Source organism: Camelus ferus, chromosome 22, assembly GCF_009834535.1.
Source record: "Camelus ferus isolate YT-003-E chromosome 22, BCGSAC_Cfer_1.0, whole genome shotgun sequence".
Taxonomy (NCBI): Eukaryota; Metazoa; Chordata; class Mammalia; order Artiodactyla; family Camelidae; genus Camelus; species Camelus ferus.
This window is the reverse complement of record NC_045717.1, coordinates 24,247,946-24,266,585: the sequence shown is the minus strand read 5'-3', so window position 1 is coordinate 24,266,585 and position 18,640 is coordinate 24,247,946. Positions and strand designations below refer to the sequence as shown.

General features: G+C 53.4%; 1 protein-coding gene, 1 long non-coding RNA gene and 1 other non-coding gene across 9 annotated transcripts in view; 2 read left to right on the top strand and 1 right to left on the bottom strand.

Moving 5' to 3' along the window:
• Positions 1 to 9,303, bottom strand: part of DPP9 (dipeptidyl peptidase 9) — a 37,658-nt gene extending 28,355 nt beyond the window's left edge. For 2 of the 7 annotated variants that reach the window (XM_032465861.1, XM_032465862.1), the window contains exons 1-4: positions 9,111 to 9,197; positions 8,094 to 8,142; positions 5,827 to 5,914; positions 1,879 to 2,132 (exon numbers count right to left, since the gene is read on the bottom strand). In XM_032465861.1, the coding sequence (XP_032321752.1) occupies positions 1,879 to 2,132; positions 5,827 to 5,882 (310 nt within the window). In that variant the 5' untranslated portion in view covers positions 5,883 to 5,914; positions 8,094 to 8,142; positions 9,111 to 9,197. Of the gene's footprint in view, positions 1 to 1,878; positions 2,133 to 2,923; positions 3,045 to 4,050; positions 4,184 to 5,826; positions 5,915 to 8,093; positions 8,143 to 9,110 lie in introns of those variants that run through there. The other 5 variants (XM_032465860.1, XM_032465863.1, XM_032465859.1 and 2 more) reach the window with 5 other exon arrangements.
• LOC116659054 lies at positions 8,675 to 16,950 on the top strand. The gene is made up of 3 exons (XR_004314344.1): positions 8,675 to 8,725; positions 14,833 to 15,034; positions 15,669 to 16,950. It is a non-coding gene; the product is annotated as an uncharacterized LOC116659054 (long non-coding RNA).
• Positions 9,520 to 9,591, top strand: TRNAG-UCC. The gene has a single exon. It is a non-coding gene; the product is annotated as a tRNA-Gly (tRNA).
• Positions 16,951 to 18,640: the final 1,690 nt, after the last annotated feature.

Genomic DNA, 18,640 nt, shown 5'->3' with positions numbered 1-18,640 from the left:
ATTATCCAGGTGGGTCCTAAATGTAATCAAGTGCATTGTAAGAGGGAGGTAGGGAGGTTTCAGACACACAGAAGAGGAGGCAGCAACGTGACCATGGAGGCAAAGACTGCAGTGATGGAGCCACAAGCCAAGGCCTGCCAGTGGCCACCAGAAGCTGGAAGAGGCAAATGGATTCTTCCCTAGAGCCCCCAGAAGAAGTCTGGCCCTGCTGACACCTTGATTTCCACCCAGAGAAACTGATTCCAGACTTCTGGCCTCCAGAACTGAGAGAGAATACATGTCGGTTGTTTTAAGCCCCTAAATTGGGGGTCACTTGCTTCAGTAACAGCCCCAGGAAACTCAGACAAGTACCTCGACCTGGATGGCCACCTGAAGTTGAGTGAGTGAGGGGCCCAAGAGAGACTGTTCTTGGAGACAGGGCTCAGGGGCCACAGAAACATGGCGGGGAGAAAGGCAATGGCTCACCACAGTCCCACAGTCTTGGCCACTCAGAGTAGTAACAGCCAGCTCTCCCCTGGGGAAATGAAACCTGAGGCATGTCCTAATCTCTCCTGGGCTAGAGCTGGCAAACTTTTTCCCATAAGGGGCCAGACAGTATTTTTGGCTTTGCAGACCACGTGACCCCGCTCAGAAACAGCCACAGATGGTCTGTAAACCAATGGGTGTGGCCGTGCCCCAGTAAAACTAATTTCTAAAAACAGACAGCTGTCACTGGCCGACCCTTCTAGACCATTCTCTGACTGTGTTTGCCAAAGCGTCGTCTGGTTTCCACATGGGCCTCCACGGGGACCGCCTGCATTGGACCATGGGGAAGGGAGAGCCATCTGGCCTCCATTGGGGTCAGTCTCTGGCAGAGGAGGACCTTCACTCGTTCTCTGGCCTCATATTCACTCTGATACTGACTGAGGGCTGACCAGGTGCAGGCAGAGGAGACCCAGAGGATGACCCGGCCCTGCACGTGCAGTGCCAGAGCTGAACACCTGCTTTGGGTCAACAATCACGTGCCAGGCTGCTTACAGAGGAACATGCCTGGCACCGCTCCTTCCTGCCCCGGGAGACCTTCAGCCAATAGTCATTTGCTCAACAGGTATTATTTGCTGTCCACCTACCAGGAGCCAGGCCCCAGGCAGGCATGAGGCCTAACCTGAGCCCCGGAGGCCCTCACACAGTCCAGCAGGGAACACAAACGCGTTAGTAACTGCCGATGGCGCAGAAAGTGCCGCTCACGAGGCACGCACCCAAGAGCGGAAGCGATTAGCAATTAGCGTGCTCATCCAGGTATCCAGAGCGGGGAGAGCAAACCAGCCGGCCGCTGTCAGCTCCGCGGTCATGCAAGCATGCCACCTTTCCCTGAGCCTCAGGTTTTTTTTTTCAATTCTCAGGATCCTTCTTAAACACATCACTTGATTCTTCTTAGTCGACAAGCATCTACCGGAGTTACTTTCGACTCCCACTAGGGGGAAGCCGCATTGTTCACTGGCCAGGCCTGACCCAGCCCAGGTGGCCTGGAAGCGACTCAGGGGTGAGTCCAGCTGACTGGTACTGGAAACAATCTCAGGGCTTCGGCCCACACCCCGGGCCCGAGCCATGGCACTGCTGCCACACAGATGGGGCAGGCCTGCCCTCTGAGCTGCCCACCTACACACCTGACCCTCTTGGGGGACTCGCGCCCTGGCCTTCACTGTAAACAGATGTCATCCGTGGGTGGCAGCATCTCATTCATTTGGTGGTTTGTCCGGGGCCAGGCCCATCTATCCGGATCTTCTAACTAATTGGACCAGCTGGCCTCTGGAGGCTGGAAGACTGAGTAACAGCCGCCCCAGAAACACTGCCCTGCCCTATGGCAGCGTGGGGGGTGCGAGGGAGCTGGGGGCTTACCTAGGTAGTAGAGGCGGTGGGAGTGGGGGCCCGACTCATCCGTCTTCTGCACGAACTGGAAGTCGTGCGGAGCCTTGTTGACGATCAGGCCCGAGTTCTTGCGGCTGCCGTGGATGATGCTGCGGAGCCCGTCCCATGAGTGCTTCTGCACCTGGAAGCGGGAGGCAGGGTCCTCCATCTCGACCGCGTCGCCCCGGTCAGACGTCGGTGCCCCAGTGGCCATCCTCTCCGCCCCCTCAGAATTCAGTGAGAAGCTACGAGGAGGAAGGGATGGGCAGGAAGATGATGAGAAGGGGGGTGGTGCCCCCTATCGGACACTCTGGTTCCTCCAGCAGAGCCCCAATCCGTGCAGCTGTCCCCATCCCAAGTATTTCTCAAATTGTTCCACTTCTTTCCAACCATGAGCCCTAACATCCAAGCCAGCGTCACCTCTCGGCTGAAGGACTATAACCATCTCCCAACTCAACTACATATCCATTGCAAATCAGACCCCGTGGCTTAAAACTCTTCCTTGGTTTTCCACAGCCCTTACAGTAAAAGCCAGCGCTTACCTCAGCCTTCTGTGCTTTCTGTCCTAATCTCTGCTGGGCCCTCAAACCTCACCCCTCTTCATCACAAAGGCCCCAGGCAAACTGACCTTTTCTCAGCTCCTCAAATAGGCCAGACTTCTTCCCACCCCAGGGCCTTTGCATGTGCTGTCTCATCTGCCTGGAACACTTTTTTCCCCCTCTTTACTGGACTAACTTCTAATCAGATCTCAGCTTAAATACACCTTGGGTCCTTAGATGACCATCTGGACCAAAAGCTGTCTTTCCGTTCATCTTCACAAGCCACCTGGTTGCCCCACCCTCACAGCAGTGGTTGTCACAGTGGTTGGTCACGGATCCCTGCCTGTCTCACCCGCATCTGTCCCGTTCACGGCAGTGTCCCTACAGCCTCACAGGGGCCCGGGCCACAGAATGACTGCCTCTCATTAAGCCCGCTAGGAGACATGCTCACTCACACACAAAGAACTAAGCATAAATGGGTCAGCAAACCTCGCTACCTGTGCCATCAGCTTGCTGTCCAGCAAGGGCACCATCTGTGTCTCACCAGAGGTGCTCAGAGACCCAGGCAGACACCCGCTGGCTCTCTGAGAACTCCAGGGGAGAGGATGGCCCACCCTTCCCCAGAGGCCAGCCCACTTTCTCCTCCCACCCTGGGGCGGCTGCGGCTGTGCAATGGCTCTTGCCCCTGCCCTCCCCGTACCCCCCTTGCTGCTGAGCACACTTCTTGACTGGACTGGCTTGGCCAGGCAAATATTTGTTTTAGGGAAATCTAAACACGGCCACAGTGACCCGGTTTCAGAAGAGCCAGGGTCATCTGGTGAGGCAGGAGAGAGGCCAGCCAATGTGAGTGGGCCAGCCTCGCCTTCCTGTCAGGGCACCAAATGGCTTAAGTCCTCCCTGGACACTGGGATTCCTTGTCGTCCAGGATTAGTGGCTCTACGGGCCCAAGTCCGCGTCCCCTTGTCAGAAGGGGTGGTGTGGCAGTACTGGCGGGACAGTGAGGGCCAAGGGACAGCTTTAGGATAGAGCTGATGTTCTCCCTTCCCGTGGGAGCCTTAAGACTCCTAGAAGGTTTTGCCCCTGGCTGATACCAGCCCCCATAGAGTGACCACCACGGGACAAAGGACCCCTGCCCATTTTGAGAGACAAGGGGAGAGACACAAGGAGATACCCATGGCCTGTGAGCATCTAATGTGGGCTGATTTCAGAGTCCCTTTCCAACTCGGCCCCCTGCTCAGTTCTCCCTGACCTGGCCTGGCTTGTGGGGACAGGGGTCTGGGCCACGGCAAGCCTGCGTGTCCTGCCCCCCGCCACGAGAAGCAGTCACTTTAGCTTCTCCCACAGTGGCTCTGAAGACACAGACCACAGGCTGCTGGAGCCTCCAGGCCCTCGGCTCACACAGGGCGGGTCCCAGCCTGCTGCACCACTGTGGTTCACCTCTGGGGCGGCAGGAGCCATCGTCCCAGAAAACCAAGAGCCAGGAGCTCCTCTAACCAGCCGAGCCCCGCCCCACCCCACCAGCTCTGCCGCCACAATTTAAGCCTCGCTCACAGGAGAAAAACAGAATGTGGCCTCCAGGTCTCCCGGGGGCCCCCTAAGCTGAGAGCCCGGCAGAAGCACTCACAAAGTCTCTGGCTTGTTTCCATGGCAGAGAACAGTGAAAATGATCTTGCCTGCGATCAGCACAGAGAGCCCAAGAAGCAAAAACACGGTCCAGAAGGTGAGCCATGAAATGAAACATTGGGAGAAGCTTCTAGGAATCTTCGTGATGTGGCCGGGCAACCTGAGCTCCCAGACAGGCTACGGTGAGCTGCCAGACCCTGGCCCTCCCCTCGCCTCTCTCCTCTCCAGGGCCACAGAGAGGCTCGGAGAGAGGGACAGGGGAACAAAATGCAGCCCTTAGGAAGCAAGCCTGTGCTGGTCCGGGCTCATCCAGCGCCAGCCGCGGCTCGGCTTCCTGAGTCAAGAGTTTACACAGCTCGTGAAATGAAGGCGGATTCCAAGCCACTTAAGCCAGGTCCACCTACACTTTTCTTCTGCCAATCGGCAGGATGCCTCGCAGCCCGTGACGCTACCAGCACCCGGCTCAGGACCCCCTCCTCCCCCCGTGCACGCCCGATGGGATTTTGCGGTGCTCCGTCTCAAGAGCTGGGACCCCCCGCCCATAGGGACAGCTGCTAGGGACACAGGAGGGGCAGGCCACGAGGCAAGCAGGTGGAAGGCAAGAAGAACTGCGGATTCTCAGCACCGGCTGCAGGTCTGGGGGAGTTTGGGCCCACAGAGTGATAATGCAGGAGGGCAGGGAGGAGGCGCCGGCCAAGGCGAGGTGAGGGGCGGGGGGGGGGGCCCACCATGCTCCCGAGATGCCTCAGAGTGGCCCTCAGGGAACCTGCCATGTTCCTGCAGGTGGAGGTTCCCAGGAAACAGCAGGCCACCCTCTGTCCTACAGGGGCTGCCCCGCCACCACCCAGGCACAAGGCTTTTCCAACCAGCCTCACACAGTCAGTTTGCACCCTGGCCCATGCCTACCAGAGACCTACAGCACCAGAGAAAAGAGACTTGGGGGCCCTATCACTAAGCGGTCCCCGAATGCACAGGCACCTCCCGTTTTCAGAGCCTGAATCTGGGAAATGAACGGCTGTGCTTAACATCAGCCCTGTCTTCCAGAACCATCTTTGATTCCCCTCCTGCCTCCCTGATCACTTGCACCCACTAAAAGCAGATAAGCCTAAAATTATCTGAAAACTGAGACTGAGACAGGTTAACTCGGTGTGGGGTTCCTGTGGTCTCTTCTCCTGCCAGGCCTCACGTGTGGAATTTATGAGGTGCCTGGGCCTTGTCTGTATAATTACGTTTAACCCTCACTGCAACCTTGGAAAGTGCGTTCTGGGCTGGTCCTCGTTTGGGAGACTGGAAAGTGGGTTCAAGGTCAAAGTGCCCCACCCAATGCCCCCCCACCCCGCCCCTGAGGAAGAGCAGGAGCCCAAGTCCGTTGGATCCAGAACCCACGTTCCAGGCCACCAGAGCAGTGTCTCTCACCTGGGGCTAATCTTGTCCCCATGGGACACTGGGTGAGGTCTGGGGACATTTGTGGTTGCTATGACCAGGGTGGGGGGAGTGGGTGTGCCTGGCACCCAGGGGTGCTGCTCCACACCATCCAGTGCCAAGACAAGCACAGGATAACCCAGACCCAGTGTCCAAAATGCAGAGGCTGAGGAGCCCGACACCAGCCCACACTGCCCACGCTGCTGCCCGCAAACAGCCAGAACGCTCCTTGGAAACACAGAAGTGTGGGGGTAGGGCCGGCGGCGAAGGGGCCTTTCCAGACCTAAGACTCCTGGAAATTCAGGAACCTCTGAAACGTCCCCACCAACCCGGGCTCCCAGAGCGTGCCCCCCACCTTCTCCAACGTCCTGTGTTCGCCTTGTCCAGCCGCAGCTTCTTAACCTTCCGCATCAACCACTTGGCTGAACTCAGGGTGGGTGAGCCTGTGAGGGGAGAGACCACAGGGCTGCACGGCTGGCCATGCCGGGTGCACGCCCTCGCCCCCTCCCACTCCCACTCCTCCGGCAGGCAGGAGGGCTGCCTGCGGGGAACACTCCGTGCCAAGGGCATTCTTGTGAAGCAGATGGCTCAGGCCCAGCCCTGAAATCTGCAGAGGGACCAGGCACCGGCCAGGAGCAGAGCAGTCCTCCCAAGGTGAGAAGTCCCGGAGAAGATGAGAGTTTCAAGTGACTCACGGGATGCCACCCACGGGCGCTTGCTGGAAATCACATCAACCCAAACTCCCCACCCTGGTCCCCCGGGCCTTCCTGACCCCGCCCCCTCCCCACCCTCTCCCCACCCCCGACCAGGATCTCCAGTCAACTGGCCTTAACCTCCGCCAAACGCACTGACTCATTCCGGCCTTGGAGCGCTTGCGCTTACCAGGCCCTCTGCCTGGAATACACCTGCCCTGCTCTTGTACAACCTGCTCCCTCTTGTCCTTCGGGTCCCAGTATCACCTAAAGAGGAGTCTTTCCTGGCACGCAATGCAGAGTTGCGACCTTGTCACCCCCAACACGACGCCTGGTCTTTCTGCACAGCGCTCATTCAGGACAGCGGTTCTCAGCGGGGGTGACTTCGCACCGCGACCCCCAGACCCCTGGGGGTGTCTGTAGTCATTTTTTGGTTGCTACTACTGATGAGGGAAGGGGGTTGCTATGGGCATCCAGTGAGTAGGGGCCAGTGGTGCCACTCAACCCCCTACAGCGCCCGTGATGGCCCCACTCCAGAGAATGATTCAGCCCCAACATCAGCAGTGCCAAGGGGGAGACACTCTGTGTTATTATTTGACGGAAAAAACTGAGTTAGATTCTTAGGCTCAAACTGGACACTAAAATCAATCCCCAATGGTTCAGATGGTATAAACCAGGGTGGTGTCTGTGAGCTGCCTCCTCCCCTCCCAGTTTGTGTACTGAAATGCGTGCAGCATCCTAGGACCTCTGTAGGTCAGATGGTTGTGGAACAGAGTCTCTTGTGGGTCAGTGGAATCCCCTAACCCAGGAGGTCCCAACGAGGGACCCCTCGTTCTGCCCCCCATGGAATGCATGCTGCTGGCATCTGATTGGTGGAGACCAGGGATGCGGCTAAGCAGCCCACAATAAGCAGGATGGCCCCCCAACCGCAAAGAATAACCTGGCCCCAAACATCACTTGTGCTGAGGCTGAGAACCCCTCTCTGGGTGAGTGGTGAGCACCTCCCCCAGGATGCCGGCTCCACAGAGGCAGGCCCACACCCGTCCTGTTCCTGCTGTAGCCCCAGCGCACAGGAAGTACTTGGTAAACATCTCGGGTTGAATGAACGAGTCCCTGTCCTTGCTCAAACACTGGCTAAAGTCAAAGGGACCCCTGGTTGGGTGGGTACCCCATCACCTTCTTGACAAGACAGGTGCCCAGAGGTTTAAAGAAAAAGAAAGCAGTACTGCTCACAGCACAGAGATCACACGGAAGAACTGAAGCAAAATGTCAGCACACAGAAGTACTGATTTCACTCTCAGTCTAGTGCTGAAAACCAGGGGCTCTGGTGTCAAAGAGATTTGGGTTCAAATCCTGACTCTGTCACTACTGGTTATGTGATCTTGGAGAAGGTGTCCAACCTCTCTGTGCCTCGATTTCCCCAGCTATAAAATGGGACTGCAGGAACTACACCTAGGGCTACTCTGAGGATCAAATGAAACTGCACAGGTAAAGTAGCTGACAGAGCAGAAACCACGTGACAGCTAACACTATCATCTAAACAAGTTACTTAAAATTACATCAAGAGGAGAATTGGATCAAAGTCCCTTTCAGAGCCAGAATCCACACCACTCGCAGATTCAGTGCCAGGCGCTGTCTTAGGTGAGGGGAGTGCCTTCACACCTCTGCCAGATCCAGCTAGAATCAGCACTCCCTCCTTTTTCTTCCCCAGTCCTCCAGGGGTTCTTTCTGCACTCAGCTAGACTAGGATGCTGGAGAGACAGAAAAGTCTCCAGCCAGAGCACAAAGCTGCAGTCAGCCTTCCCTGAGGGCTGTGACCCCAGGGCTGCAGAAAACTACTTCCTGCCAACTTCAATATCCTGGAAAAGACAAATGAATCCCACTGCCCCACACTCAGCCTTCCTGGCCATCCCGCCCCAGCCCAACTGACCTTCTAAAGGGTCCAGAAAGCCTCCATTCCAGCTGCATGGGACACGGACCTTGACAGAGTAAATGTGTTATTAACACGGCGATTTAAAACTACTCACTCTCCTTACGCTTGGGAAACCCGACAGTCAAGCCTGACTGTCTACCCAGTAGATCCTAATGATGCCTCACAGCCCTGCAGCGCTTCCTGTGTGCCCCGAACACACCCAGGAGAAAAGTCCTGCCACAGGGCCCAATTCGCCCAGGATCCAGCAAGGGGGTACAGGAACTGAGACCACAGTGCACCCCTCCTGGGCTTTAGTCCCAGGCTCCTGGAAAAGTTGATCTCGCCGCTGAGGCAAGTGACTTCCTCACGATGGTGGTGGGGGGAGGGGGCAGGGGTGGGGTCAAAGGGGACGGGCCACTTCGCAGGGATGGGGGAAGCGTCAAGGCTGGTTTAAGCCTCTGTGGGAAGAAGGTGGGTGGGGGGACAGGCCTGGGAGGGAGGCTGAGAGAAGGGGCTGCACCCTCTGGGGATGTGGGTGGGGGGAGGCCAATTGATCGGGAGCGGGGGAGGGGTGGAGGCAGGACGCAGGTCAGGGAGGTGGCTTCTGCTCTCCTGCAGGTAGCATGTGCTGCTATGGGAAGGGAGAGAAGGTAGGGACCTCCAGAGCCTACAGGGAAGGGAAGGCGTTACCGAGTGCGGCCACCCCCGAAAGAGGCCAGAGCGGCAACGGGATGGGAGAGGAGGTCGGGCCGGGCCGCGGGGAGGCTGAGGTGGCCCGATCGGCGGAGGCGACGCGCGGGGAAGAAGGGGCGAGGAGAGGCTGGGACGGGAGCCCGAGGCGGGGGCGAGAGGAACCGCGAGGCTGGTCGGTGGCGGGGCCGGGGTACGCGGGGGCCGGGGTACGCGGAGGCCGGGGCGGAGGGCACTGCGGAGGCCCGTCCGCGGAGGGTCCAGGGTCGGGGCCGAGGCGGGGCAGGTCAATGGCGGGTCAGGGTCGCGGCCGAGGCCGGACGGGGCGCGCGGGGCGCTGCTCACCGGGGCTCGGGGCTGGCGCGGGGAGGCGGCCGGACTGGGCAGGGCGTCCCAGGGCCGGCGGCACCTCAAGCTCGCGGCTCCATGCCCGGGACTGCGGCCCCGGAAGTGGCGGGCGCGGGGGACGGCGGCGGCGGCCACGGGGTACCCGGCAGCTCGGGCCCCTTTGACCCGGAAGTCGAGCGGCCCAGGCGGCGGCCTCGGATTGGTCACCGGCCGGCCGGCACCAAGGAGCCGGGGGCACTGGGGGTGGACGCTCCAGCGCCGCAAGTAGGGTGAACGTCCTATGGGTGGCGTCTTCCTGTGCAGGGAGGGAAGGTGGGGAAAGACACCCCCGTGTGGCTTGGTATCGTCCAGACAAATACCTAATACTTCTACTAAAAGGACCTAGAGAAATACGGCTCTCGACTTGGCGTTGGTGGTATAGTGGTTAGCATAGCTGCCTTCCAAGCAGTTGACCCGGGTTCGATTCCCGGCCAACGCAAGTCGTTTTTCAGTTCTTCTGAGTTTTACTATCCGTTTAAAATGTTCTACATTGAGCTAGAATTTGTATAATTTTGCAATAACTTAAAAAATTCCATAATAATATCTTTAAAAACCAGAGAAAAAAAGAAAAGGCACCAAACCAGGATTTCTACCGCAGTTACTTTTGAAGCAAATTCTAAAATCTGCAGTTACAGAAACTATGGAAGTGTTCTTGCCAGGGATTAAACTGGGGACCTTTCGCGTGCGAGGCGAACGTGATAGCCGCTGCACTACGAAACTGTTACATGTCGAAGTTCTTGAGCTCATTATAGATAAACAATGTTACAGATACTGTCACAGTGTAGCACTTAAAACAAACACTTTGGCTCTTTCTGCCTGGGTGGTTTCCGCTCTTCGTAAATACTCATCGCTGTGCTTCATGCGGTTGAAGCAGGCAGGTGGAAAATACAGAAGTTTAAAAATCCAGTAACCCCATTCTCCATTCGCACACACACAAACACACTATTGAAATAATCCAGGACAAAAATTGCTCACAAACCCATCCTGAAGCCAAATAATGTTTCATTAGTTCCTCTCATAGATACTTTATTTAAACTCTTTCCTGTCTACAAATATAAACCATGTTGCTTCAGCCCAAACCACTTTTTACAAGAACTTTCTGCAAAAGACTTCTAGGGACGCTAGGTGTAGCAAATTTTGAAAGGAAAAAACAAACAAAAACAGACATACAGAGAAGATAATTAAAATGACTTTTCATTTCATAACATGGAGTTAACTCATTTTAAGCTAGTCTTCTTTTTTCTTTTCTTTTCTTCCTTTCTTTCTTTTCTTCCTTTCCTTCCTTTCTTTCTTTCTTCCTTCCTTTCTTTCTTTCTTTCTTTCTTTCTTTCTTTCTTTCTTTCTTTCTTTCTTTCTTTCTTTCTTTCTTTCTTTCTTTCTTTCTTTCTTTCTTTCTTTCTTTCTTTCTTTCTTTCTTTCTTTCTTTCTTTCTTTCTCTTTCTTTCTTTCTTTCTTCCGAGAGATAGTAGAAGGAAGGGAGATAATGGTAAGAATTTAGGATCAGATTGCAATAAAATCTTTTTTTCCCTTGCACAGCCAAGACTAGGGTGAGAAGAGTGAGACACTGGCCTCAGATGCAAAAATTAAGGAGGGGAGGATGTCAAAAAACCTCAATAATGAAGATAAACAATATTTTAATGCACTATTCTAAAATATCAAAGTAATGGCAAAAAGCAACCCCATAGTGAACAAAATATCAAAATCTTAAATCAAGACAGGTTTTGACAGTGTCCTACCAAGTTACATTGGAGTCTGAGGTAAAAATGTGTCTGTTTTAGTAGGGTTTCTTTCTTTTTTTCCTTCCTTCTCTCTTTCTCTCTTTCTCTTCCTTCCTTCCTTCCTTCCTTCCTTCCTTCCTTCCTTCCTTCCTTCCTTTCTTGCTTTCTTGCTTTCTTTTAGTGGGGAGGTTGTTTTTATGTATTTTTAATGGCTATTTCCCCCAGAATATTGTTGAAAATATAGAAACTTAAAAGTAGGTGTATTAAAATTCTCAACATGAGGAGCTTATCATTTTACTTTCCTATATTTAATGGAAGCAAACTTTTGCAACATATGCCTTCAGGGTGGGGGGCAGGAATTAACCAGTAAAAATCACATAAAACACTAAGCAACACACAGTTTTGCTTTTGCCTCGGACCCCAGTGTGGCTCAGCTGGGCTCTGTCACGCAGCGATACATCTTGAAGATCTTCTGTGTCAGTTCCCTACTGCTGCTGTGACAAATGGCCACACAACAGCTGAAACAACACAAGTTTATCATCTTACACTTCTGGAGGTCAGAAGGCCAAAAATTGGTCTAAAGGGGCTAAAATCAAGATGTTAACAGGGCTGCATTCCTTCTACATGCTCTGTTTTTTGAGAATTCAGGAGAATCCATTCCTTGCCTTTTCCAGCTCCTAGAGGCTGCCCACATTCCTTGGCTCATGGCCCCACCTCACTCCAACTTCTGGTTCTATTGTCACATCTTTGATTTTGACTCTCTTGCCTCCTTCTTCTAAGGACCCATTTGATTACATCAGACCCACTCAGATAATGCAAAATAATCTCCCCTCTCAAGACTCTTAACCTAACCCTGTCCACAAAGTCCTTTGTGTCATGGAAGAAAGCATCTTCACAGGCTCTGGGGGCTAGGATGTATACCTTGTAGGGGAGCAGTATTCTGCCAACCACACCTTCCCTCGTCATTAAACATTCTTCTCTGACATCATTTTTGACAGCTGCATATTGTTCCATCTGTTCATTCATTGAACAAGCATTGCCTGACCATTTACTACGTGAACTGGAAGGCGGGCCGTGGGTGAGGCAGAAGTTCAAGCTGGCCTGGAACTAGAAATGAGTAGGCTGATCTGAGGAATGTTTAGTACCTAATATGGACCAGACCTACCACTTCACCACCACTCAGAGGGCTGTAATCAAGAAAAACAATAAAAGGTGTTGCCAAGGATGGAGAGAAACTGGAACCCTCATACTTTGTTGGTGGGAGTGAAAAATGGGGCGGATGCTGTGGGAAACCATCCTCAAAAGGTTAAACATAGTGTTATTATCCAATACACCAGGTATGGTCCTGCCCCAGGGCCTTTGCACATGCTGTGTCCTACTGGCTTCTCCCAGTTCTTTCCAGGACTCACTCCCTCTCCTCCAAGTCTGGGTTTCAATGTTACCTCCTCAGAGGGGCCTTCCATGAGTCCAACTAACTTTAATCTTCTCCCCAGACTTGGCACGCACAAATTCAGTTCCTATCACTTCACCATGTTCTTTCAATGGCTTACCAGTCTCTGAAATAATGCCATTTGTAGATTTGTTTGCTTGTTTCTCCTCTGTCTACCCCACTGAGCTGTGAACTTTACCAGGTCAGGGTTTTTGTTGTTGTTGTTTGTTTGTTTGAATCTATTTTGTTCCCTACATGCCACTATGGGCTCGTAAACATTTGTTGAAATTATGAACAAATGAACAGCTGGTCAGAGGAGAGAAAATGCCTGGGAATGGGGACGGAATAACACAGGTGGGCTTCCTGGTAGAGGGAGAGAACCTCAGAAAATATGTCTCTCCCCCTTGAACCCCATCAAGGCCTGAGAGCTCATTTATCTGAAAAAACAACAACAACAAAAACTCCTTTAAAATGATTTTGATTTCCTGCATCCTTCAAACCCACTCAAGGCAGCTAATGCGCTGTGACACCCAGCAAGTCACTCCCTCTCTGTGCCTGTGCTTTCCTGTTTGAGGTCTGGTTCCTGTTCTCTGAGAGGCTACAAACTCAGGCAGTGCCTTGGATGAAAATGGTAATTCCTTCTTTCCACTAGGTGTCAGCAGGAGCCCAGATGATGGACATTGTGCAGTGTCTCACCCCCCCCCATCCCCCAGCGTTATCCCCTGCCTGCCCCTCACCCCCTCCTCCCTTCCAGCTCCACTCTGAGCCCCAGACAACAGCATCTCAAAGTCAGCCCCTTCCTTCCCCTAACACATACCCCGGCATTTGCAGAAGTGTCTCTGTACCCAGCAGGCAGAGCTGCTGTCCTGTTCTACCAGGGGTCTAGCCTTCAAAGAATCTTGAGGAAGGTTACAGGGAAGAGAAGGAAAGAGAAAAGAAAGAAAGGAAGCCGGGAAGAATTCAATGTTTCCAGTCTGGAAAACATTTCTTGCCAATGCTAGCTGCAACAGATCCCTTTGGATGTCCAGGATTAGCACTCATAGAATAATGAAAATGTGAGCTGAGACATTTCTAAGAAAAGGTCACATTTTAAACTCATTTAGTCCTCCCAGCAACCCTGTGATACTGCCTCTATCAGCAGCACCATCCCCTCTTTAATTAGTAAAGAGACCCAGGCATATAGAGGTTAACAACATGCTCAAGGAGACACAGAGAGGTTAGGCAACTTGTCCAAGGTCACACAGCTTATTAGTAGCAGAAGGAAGATTCAAAGCCAGGTGGCCTGGCTCCAAAGCCCATGGCAAGAGGCTAGACTGCTTACTACATAGAGGAAGGAGACATGCTGTTGTAGAAAGACCCCCCCCCACACACACACACACACACACTCCCCAAGTAACAACAACCAGGACATTCAAAGTTAAAAAGAGCAAACAACAGATGGGTCTCCATCTCGTGGGCAGATGTGTGAAAATAGATGCTTTGGAAATTGCTAGAATCGAATAGGAGACACCATTGAGAAAGGTAATTTCTGGCAGTACCCAGACTAGACTGCCTTCTACATAGATGAGATCCAAGGTAATCAAGATAATTAAAAATAAAATAAAAGTCCATTGAATCTTTTTCAAAAGATGGAAGAGTCTCAATTCTTGTGGCATACCCCTATGCAATGCTGAATTTTGGTGAGCCACATGTCATAATTAAAACTCACTAAAATGGTAAGAATATAGGATATTTGCTTGGATCTCTTAAAAACAATAAATAAGTCATTTCTGATACAGTTCATGTCCTCTGTGAACTGATACTACGTTTTCAATTAAAAATTAGTTCAGAAAATAATCATAGTTCACTACTCATTAATGAATTGGTTAACTAGTAGTTAATAGTGGTAGTTAAGGTGCCAGGTCCTGAAATAGGTGTTCTAATCACTTCTTTATCATAACCCATCCTGATGGGGGGCGGGACTTTCATTAAGCCTATTTTACAGATGGGGAAACTAAAGCTTGTCAATTTAACTTACACAAGAAGCTGTGTACTGGAGAGCGACAGAGACGGAGAGAGATTGATTTCATCAACAATCTCGCTCACTCCACCCCCATACTGGTCCCCACAGCAGTGCTATTTCAATGAGAGGAACTTTTGCTATTGACAAATAATTTTAAATTAAACTATTTATTCCCTCGGTGTCAAAATAACCATGTTTATTCTCAGGGCCACAGTGGCAATTCTTTGATTGATTTCCAGGGGAGGGTTGCAGTAGCTGGGAGCTCCCTGGTCCTCCCCGTCTTTGCAATTTTCATTGATTTGTGGAATGGTCCCTTTTGTCTGCAGCCCATGCTGGGGTTTCTCGAAACACACAAAATTCCTGCCATTTGGGGAGGGGGTTCCTACATTCTATCTCACACACCACCGTCACCACAACCATAACAGCAGATGACATTCACTGGCAACCTCCTGGGCACTGGGTACACTTCTAATATATTTCACTCTCACAGTGACCCTGTGAAGTGTGATCATTATCCGGTTTTATTCATAGGGAAACCGAGGCCCAAAGAGGTGGAGTCACCTGTCAGCCAGCTGGAGAGTGGCGATTTTAGCCCCGGCAGGCTGACTCTGGAAGGCACGTCTCCAAACCTCTCCATAGCTAACCCTGTGCCTATAAATATTGGAAGGGCCTTCTCAATCAAGAGATGATGACAAAATCAGCTGGTTATTTTTGTCGTGGGGATACAGGAATGGTAGGTACAAGAAGCAGAAGCCCTGGGCTGTTGGCAGATTGCAGAAGAGGGTGTCTTGGCATGGGGGTGGGGGGTACGTGTGGCTGAGACTCGCTCCCTCTCCCTCCTTCCTTCTCGGCCTCTCATCTCCCTGCGTCTCCAGGGCTCTCTGTAGCTGAGGGGCATTCTTAGCTCCGGACAATCAACCCATCACTGTCTGAAGTAAATGAGATGGGAGACGGGATGTGGCGGGGTTGGGGGGTGATGGCGGGGCGTGAGAAAGCTCTTCTCATTCCCCATATGTCTCTCTCCTTCCCCCCTCCCCAAACACACACACACACACACACAAACACACACACAGACACTCACACACATACACACACAGAACCTACTGGAATTGCCCTCTCATTGGGCTGGGTTTCTCTCTCATTCTCTCTTGAGTGGCCTGGTGAACTCAGCCTCACTGTGTGACACTGGGCAAGTGGCTTTCCCTTTCTGAGCCTCAACTTCCTCATCTGTGAAATGGGGATGATAATTGTAGCAATATCTTGTGGAGGGTAATGGGAAGACCCAGTAAAATAAGGGCTAGCCTGGGGCTTGGTGCATGGCAGGACTCAATACAGAGCATCCATGGGGATTTTTATTTTGCCCCCAGGCTCTTCCAGGTGGGGACACTGGTATGAATCCTACCACTGACTGGGAGTCTCACTACACAGACACTTGTCAGCACCTCAGATCCAACAGAAGGATCCTCACCCCGACACCATCCCAAGCCCATGATGAAAAAGAATCCACAGGCTGGACCATCACGTGACAACTCCCGCCAACGATCTTCAGCTGAATGTTCCAGCTCCTTCACTGCCCGTTCTCGGTGCACCAGTCCTGCCCCAAGCCCTGACCCAGCTGGAGAGTCTAGAGCACGGACACGCCAGCGAGCACCACTGCTACTTGGTGGGCCCCACCCAAGATGCTGGGCAAGCAGGAGCCGGTGCCAACCTCAGTGTTCTCATCTGAAAAATGGGGGTTATGAAATCACCTCCCTCCTGGGGTTGTATGAAGTGGCTCACACAGTGGGACACAGGAAGGGTTTCCCATGGCAGGTCCCTGGCCCCTGAGAGTCCACGGCGCCCTTTCTCCTGTTGCTCAGCCCAGTCCCCTCCCTGACCTGTCCCCACTCAGGTGGAGAAATGCCACGGTCTCCAGATCGTCCTTTCAGACACCTTCTTGCCCTGTTAGTCCCCAGCCTGACCCACCAGCCTCGGCCGCTGCTCTGTCCACAGCACCCGGCCCTGGCTGCTCGGGAAAGACAGTAACTGTGTGAATGAATAAATGCAAGTTTTGTGTCTTCCTTCTAGAAATCTCTTTCCAGCAAATGTTTCTAATGTTTTGGCATGAAATTCAAAGTTGAGTTATTGAATTAACAGTAGGGAGTTGCCAAAGATACTAGATACATACATGCTATTTGTCTTCCAGAAAGCAGTGACATGTGGAGTACGTGGAGGGGCCAGGATAGCAGCCACGTGCCTGGGCTCTTCAGCCGCTTCCCCACGGAGCGCACAGAAGGGCGCCCGTCACCCGTGATTCCCTGGCACTCAACTAAGGGCTGGACGTAGGACGGTGGAAAGAACGGTGCCGCTGGCTTCATGGAGTTTCGAGTCTAGTCCAGTACATCCTAGGCTTAATGCTTGGCCCCAGCCACTTCCATCTAAAATGATTCGATCTACATTCTGTATTATCATCTGATGAATAAAGGGGTGATGGCTTTGTTCTCTTGATAAGTGAATAAATGATCACATGCTTACAAAACAAAACAAAACTCTTTCCTTTGAGGAAGGCCAGCTTACTATATTCAAAGTTCATCCCCTAAACTAAGTTCACACCCTAAGCTACTATAGCCTAGTGGTTAGGAACACAGGCACCAGACCCAGGGGCCTGGGCTCAAATCTCAACTTTGCAACTTAATGGCTGTGTGACATCAGATGTGCTGCTGACCCTCTCTGAGCTGCAAGCCACCATGAAGAGTGGTTTCATGTCAGGGTTAATTTGCATGTCAACTTGACTGGGCCACAGGGAGGGAGGGGTACCCAGCCTGGAGGGCTTCCAGCACTTTCCTAGATTCACAGAACTTCCTGTTTTCCCCCAGGGCAGCTGGGGAGGATGGAGGCAGGGTGGGGGGTGGGTGAGACAAAGCAGGGTTGGGGTCTGTTTATTAGCTCTAATCACTGGCTCCTGGGCTGAATTAGACCAAATTACAGCAGGCTGCCCTTAAGGACAGCGGGCTCCCAGCATTGTCTGCGGGAGCGGAGTGAGCAGGCTGCTGTGGGGAGTGGGCGGGGCGGGGCGGTGGGGGGGGTCTGGAGGGACCCCTCTTGACAATGAAGCCCCCCAATTAGCCAGGCAGGGAGGGGCAGGAGAGCTGCGGCCTGGCCCCCCTTCCCAAGACCACGCAGTGTCCCAGTGAATTCAGCTCCACAAAAGCCAATTAAAGACTGCAGGGGGCCCAGTGGGCTGCGGGGGAGGGAGGATGGAAGAAGAGGCAGAGGGAAAGGGACCACGTGAGCCAGGGTGGGGGCACCTGGGCTGGGCGCCCAGGCCCACCGATACCTGTGTGCTGCAGGGGGACGCCGTGGGGGCAGCTGGACTCCCCAAAGCACAAAAGGGGCATTGTTCTGACCTTCGCCTTGTCTGTCCTCACCAGTCCTAATGAGGAGGGTGGGGCTTCCCAGGGGTCCCAGAGGGGAGACAGGGGGTAAAGCACATGGAGGGACAGAGCAGGCTTTCCAGGGTCAGCAAGGGTCCGCTGGTCTGTCTCTTGATCAGACACACATGGGGTCCCTCTCCTCCAGGCGGAGAGGAAGGAGTGGGAAGGACCTGCCCAGGGGTAGGCAGTCCAGGTGTCCAGGAAGCCCTCCAGGATTGCTGTAGATCCCTCTCTGGGGATTCCTTATTCCCAGCTGCCCTCCCCTCCTCCCCTCTCTGACACCCCCCCAGGGCTCCTCCCCTCCCTGAACCCCATCTCTGAGACCCTCTCCCTCTCTGTGAGCCCCCTTCCCCACCATGAGTCCCCTCTCCCCCAGGCCCTTCCCCCTCTCCTCCTCTTCCTCTTGACAACCCCCCTACTCCAGCCTCCCTCCTTGGGGGCCTGAGGATGGGACTCCTCAGCTGGGTCTGGCTCGAGAGGTCCCAAGATTCTTCCTGAGCCAAGTTTTTGGGGTCTGGGGGGAGAGAGGCACCTATCCATTCTCCCTTCTCTGCATCAGAGCAGGCTGCTGTGAGTCTGCAGTTAACACTTGGTGGGTAAGATGGGTGGGGGCTGCCATTAGGGAACATGCGTGGCCATCAGCCTCCTGGGATTCAGTGTGGTGGGGGGCTTCAGCCTCTGCCATGGGGAACCCCACCCCCAGGAGCTGCCTCTGTTACTCACACACACCCTGTCACCCACAGCACTGGCTGCTGGAGAGACCCAGAGACAGAGACTCAAACACAAGAGACAGACAGACATGCCGAAAAGCCGGGAGGCCCAGGGTGGGGAGAGAGGAGAGAGGATGCCAGCTAGGCCATGAGGCCAAGGAGCTGCACGCAGGCAGGGCTCTCGCGCTCTCTCAAGCGCATGTGCACACACGCTGG